The 5375-nt window shown below is 43.1% G+C and overlaps 1 protein-coding gene across 1 annotated transcript in view; it reads right to left on the bottom strand.

Moving 5' to 3' along the window:
- LOC104160891 (neuronal acetylcholine receptor subunit alpha-7-like) overlaps positions 1-3115 on the bottom strand; it is a gene marked incomplete at its 5' end in the record, with an annotated part of 3836 nt that extends 721 nt beyond the window's left edge. Inside the window, 2 exons of the mRNA XM_009699136.1 lie at positions 1-28; positions 2999-3115. The exon at positions 1-28 is cut by the window's left edge and continues 721 nt beyond it. Coding sequence (XP_009697438.1) covers positions 1-28; positions 2999-3115 — 145 coding nt within the window. The remainder of the gene's footprint in view (positions 29-2998) is intronic.
- Positions 3116-5375: the final 2260 nt, after the last annotated feature.

Below are 5375 nucleotides of genomic sequence, written 5' to 3'. Positions count from 1 at the left end.
AGAGTGATCATAATAGAAATAAAGATAACTTTTCTGCATTTTAAAAGTTTTTGAAACGCTTTGCAACTATTATAGTTAGTCTGCATGGTCCTTTAGAAAGACTGACTGCTTTCTGTGTTCTCCAATTATCTGCTTTCAAATGTTTTTTTGGGGGGTCTGGCTTCTTCCCAAGGATGACTTTTTCTTGGATATGTCTTGAATATAGAGGTATTCAATGCCCAATGCCCACTTAGCTTATAAAGCAAAAGGGATGTAAAATCTTACTTTACAAAATGATTCTTGAAGTCTTACTTTTAGCAAACAATCTCAGATCTCTGAAATTGAGCAGAAGGCATAAAATTGGCTGCATGGTTTTCAACCATTTCTCAGGTAGTATGGAAAGAGATACACTTAAGTATCTTAGCAAGTAATGTTTAGATTCTGCTGAAAAAAAGTCTATACAACAGACTAACAGCTGTTTTCAGCAAAAAGTCTAAATAAACAGCCTTGTTCTTGCTTATTGGGGTTTTTTATTATTTGAAAGCAATTTTAATACTCCTTTGAAGAGTTCAACCACATAATACAGCAGGCCTTTTTTCAAAAGAATAATAGTAAATCAGTTAAATTGGGCAGTTCAAAATCTTAATGCTACTATTAACTGCTGTCATTTCCTTGTGCTTTTGTGTACAACTGCTCTGGCACATCACGAGAGTGCTCTAACCTGCACATGACAGATTGTGCCCCATATGTTTCTTGTCAAGGTTATCAAAAGAGCTGACTTCAGAGAGTGCATCCAGCATTTTTTCCCAGTGAATTGATCTTGAGATGTCTTGTCCAAAATCTGAGCCTGCTATGATTCCTATTGTTAACATTGTTTTCTGTGAAAGGCAGCAAAAAGGCTGTAAAATCAGTAACATCTTGTGTGAAGGGCAGCAAACTAAATCAGTAAAATCTTGTAATTATAAAGTCCTTCAGGTATTACGTATTTAAAATGGATATTTGCAATGTGTTTGTGAGAGTCCCTCCACAAAGATAGGTGGTTTCTTTAACGAATTTATCATTCTGTTTGCTAGTCAAATGATCTTATATCCAGGAGAGAACAGATGTGACCTCTGGTTTCACTTCTGAGACTTGGCCCAGGACTCCCTGTGTGATTCTGCTCCAGCCACTTCAGCCATGTTTGACTCAGGACCACACTTTGCCTCCAAGGTTGTTTTAGATGCAGGATGAGTTGTCTCCTGTGTTTGCACAGTACAGATGCAGGGATGGGGAAATGGAAATTACAGCTATCACTTCGAGTTGCTGCTGCAAGTACAAGCATAAATTCATAAAGGAGGAGGCATTAATTACCATGGGTGGGAGTAATAATAGTAGAAGCCAAAAACAATGACCAGTGGAAGATGGTTACATAATTTTTATATTCTGCAGTGTGAGCTCTTCTGGGTCACAGCCCCGTGCAAATTTCTGTGAACATTTCTGCATCTCTCCCACTAATGAATCTTTTATTCTTCATGCTGAAAGACTATTTTCCTGTGATTCGTATTATTCTGCTTTCATTGGGATTTTTTAATATTTCATTATTTTCTCCATGGTCACCACAGACAAATAGAAAACTATAATGTAGCAGCCTAAAAAATCTGTCCTGCATTTAATTGAACTTACTTAATTGCAATATCCTCTGGCTGCTTATGGACACAAAATGGAACATCATGGAACAAAATAAAGGTCTTAATTGCTAGCAATACTTCAACAGTGTCAGTGGCAAAGGGGAGAGAGAAATTAATTCTCCAGTACTGTGAAATTCCAAAATACTAAGCCAGACAAACTTTCTCATTAGAAAATGTTAATATGTCTGCCTTAGGTAATGATGTGGCACTCAACATCATGTCAGGATGATTGTTTAGCATGAGAAATGTCATGAATGAGATACCAGAGGATGCTGTACAACCAGACTTTCACAAAAAAACGGGTTTGGCAAGTAGTTGACTCTGACTGTTTGTATCTGATTCTGCTTTCATTCCTTTTCTTTTTGGAAATAGAAACTGCACCTTGATTATTCTAAAATCTATTCTTAGGAAAATGAGAGAGAAAAAAAGGACCATTTTCTTCTAACTTGAAAATCTAAAGGAAACACATCCCTCCTGAAAGCCAGCTGGCATAAGCGCCAGACCTCACTGGGTTAACAGAGTCTGCTGCTGAGGAGAAAATAGGATCCACATGCTGATGCATTGAGAAATTATTAGATGGCAGCAGACAAAATTGTTTTGCCACACAGACAAGTGGATGTGGCTTAAGCAGAAGGCAGATTTCCAAGCCAGGGAAGTCCAGGGGTCTCCTCAGGACAGTCAGACTGAGCCTAACAAGGTTGCTGTTCTGTTTCTGCTGGTGGTGCAGCAGCAGTGAGCTCCAAGCTGTGAGAAGCATAGCTGGGTTCAGTATTCAACACCCTCACTACACCGAGGTACTGGAGTTCCTGATCTTCCAGCAGCTCAGTGAGACAGCTCATAAACGGAACAGTTGCAAGACAGAAGTAAATTGGCTTCACCTCCTGTCTTTGTTTTGGGAGGTTACAGCTCTGTCACAAACTGCAGTGAGAACCTCTGTAAGGCAACAAAGCAGACAAACTGCCCAGCAGAGACCAGTGTTTGTTTAGTGCTTTGAAATGCCACATTTTGTCAGTACTGGTGTCTGCTGGATAAGAAATCAAAGGTGTTGCCCAGGGGGTTAGCACTTGCAAAGCAGGTGCTGAGCAAGATTATTCTGCCATGACTCAACCACCCCATTGTGAGTTGAAATAGAAAACCCAAATTACAGATAGTTCCATTTTTAATGGAAAATCAAATTTAGTATGCTTGTTCTTTCCCTCCAATAGCAAATGTAAGTGTCAAACATGCTGCCTGTAGCTAACTCTTCAGATTAATGGAAAACAATTTCTGCTCCATATCTATAACTAGTTTACCATAGCTTTTAGATTATTTTTTTCTCTTTCAGCAGGCTGTTGAATATTTACTAGCAAAGCTGTTTACCCATTTGGGCATCTTTCCTGCTTGCGGGTCATGATGGTGAAACTGCAGAACCAGCACTGTTACTACCACAGACAGACCAACGATGACCATGATGCTAGCAAAATACTGAGCTGCAAGTAAAAAGAAGACTTGGTTAGGAGGAGAGAAAACAAACAAAAGGCAAATAGTATTCCTTGGCTATGCCTCGAGATCTACATTTGCGAAGCACTGCATCACATCCAAACATCCTTTTCTCTGTCTTCCACAGTGGAGCATTTGACATCTTTGAGGTTTTCAGTGTATCTTCTCAGCTCCCTCCTCTCCAGTAAGGAAACAGCAAGAACCAGTGGAAGGCATAAAATACCCGGTTTTTCTTCCCAGAGAGGGATGTAGGGCCCCCTGCTAAGGACCAGCTCCCTGTCTGCTGCCAGGACAGTGAGAAGCTGAGCAGATCAAACCCACTGAAAACCAGCATCCCCAGTCCTGAGCCATGCTACAGTACCAGTAGAGGTCCTGGTGAGAAATACTGCCCTCATAGTATCACTGGACCCACCTAGAAAGTGTCACCAGACCCCCTCCCTCACCCCACCACTGCTTACAAGGGGTTAGGCATATATTTCAGCACCCACCTCAGCCCTTGAGACCACTTCTTCTCGTTCCTATGAGAGTATGCTACACTATTGCTGAATGCTAAATTTAAGCCTGCCACGCAGGAAAGAAATCAAGATCTTGAAATCCAGAACTGAGACTTGAAACTGTGTCTCCTAAGTGGCAATACAGCTTCCTCATGCCAGGAGTGAGGCTGATGCACTGGAGTGTAAAGTGAAGTTAGCCACAGGGCTAATGACATTTGAAGGCTGCTGTGGCAAAATACCAGGAAGCATTACCATCGGTTGATACGATGGGACAATGTGGGAGACCTCGTGACACTGCCCCAGACCATAGCCTCCTCCCACCCCCAGCCCTCCCTCCTGCAGCTTGCAGGAAATGTAAAAAAATTCAATATAGCTCCAAGGCAAGTTTTGTTCCAGCTCCGTTTCTTAATACCAATTCCCACTGCCTCAGCAGCAAAAACTTGTTCATAGAAATGAGGTTCTTGGGCCTTCCTGAAATTAATGCCACAATTGCTTCAAGAGACAGGTATGGCTTTGCCAGCCCTGAGGAACCAGCAGTTAAAGAGGAGGAAGAAAGTAGCAATAGCTGGCATACCTGTCACATTAGCCTTTCACATCTCTAGTTGGAGATATGATAAAGGCTGTTGCCTCCTTTCCTGTGGCAAGACAAGGTAGACCTAATAGCCATTGTTCACAAAGGAATCACTAGATTTTCTGCCCGTGGGTCTCTGGTTGAAAACATGACTGTGCTTACGATCCAGACCCTGCATTGGGGCAGAGGTAGAGCCACAGGTAGGGATGGCCAAGACCTAGCTGCGCCTGGGTTCAGTGATGGTTCACCTGAAAGGGAAGGAAAGGTCCCAGAACTGAGGAGGTACACGAGATAAAATGGTGCTAGCTCTGAAATAGTATCCATACCCAGTCAGCAGTTTCTGATCTTTCCTTCCAGGGTTTAATCCTACATCCTCTCTTTCCCAGAAGCAGAAAAACATAGTCCCCCTGCAGGAACCAGGAGAACTGATGGGGAAGACTCCTGTGCTGTCTCCCATGCACCTCCCTAAGAGCATGGATGAATCCTCATCCAGTTTGCTGGCTTGGCATCTCTGTTCCTGGCAGTCTTAAGCCCTCACACCAGGCAGATCAAACCTGTCACTTGGTGAAAGCTACAAGAGCTGCTGTCCCTTTACACCTCTAGCACCCGCTCTGATATGACCATGGCTCGACCTTCTCCAGCAACCCTTTGGGCAGAGAAGCCTAGATGCTGAAAGAATCAAGCTACAATGTGCATAGATAACACATTCCTCCTAGCCATGGGACTGCAGTCTTCACTCACCCTACCCTAGCCCCACACAGCCCTGAACTAGCGAACTCTATTTCTGGGCTTCCCCTGATGCTGCTGAGCACAGAAATAGGACGCTATCCCGTGAGATGTGGCACCTGAGACAAGCAGTGCAGTGAGAACTGAGCTTTGGTCTCCAAGCAGCAGCCTGTAGCCCAGCCACTAGATTTTTTTTTGCCAGTATTCTAGGGTCCAACCCAAAGCCTAGAGCACTTACGAAGTTAGAGCTTTGAAGCTGCCATTCCCACAAAGTCCTACCCCACATGTGTCTGTTGGTGGGGGTAAACGCAAATCTGATTTTACAGAGAAACTCAGTCCCTTCCATTTAAACTGCAGAAAGGAAACACTGAGCAACTCTCACTAAGCATTTCTCTGTATCCTACTTAAGAGCTCCTGGTTGCTAGATAGTCCCTGGTATGGATGGGTCAGCTTAGGGGC

Source organism: Cariama cristata, unplaced genomic scaffold (assembly GCF_000690535.1).
Source record: "Cariama cristata isolate BGI_N322 unplaced genomic scaffold, ASM69053v1 scaffold19804, whole genome shotgun sequence".
Classification (NCBI taxonomy): Eukaryota; Metazoa; Chordata; class Aves; order Cariamiformes; family Cariamidae; genus Cariama; species Cariama cristata.
This window is presented reverse-complemented; position numbering and strand designations above follow the sequence as displayed.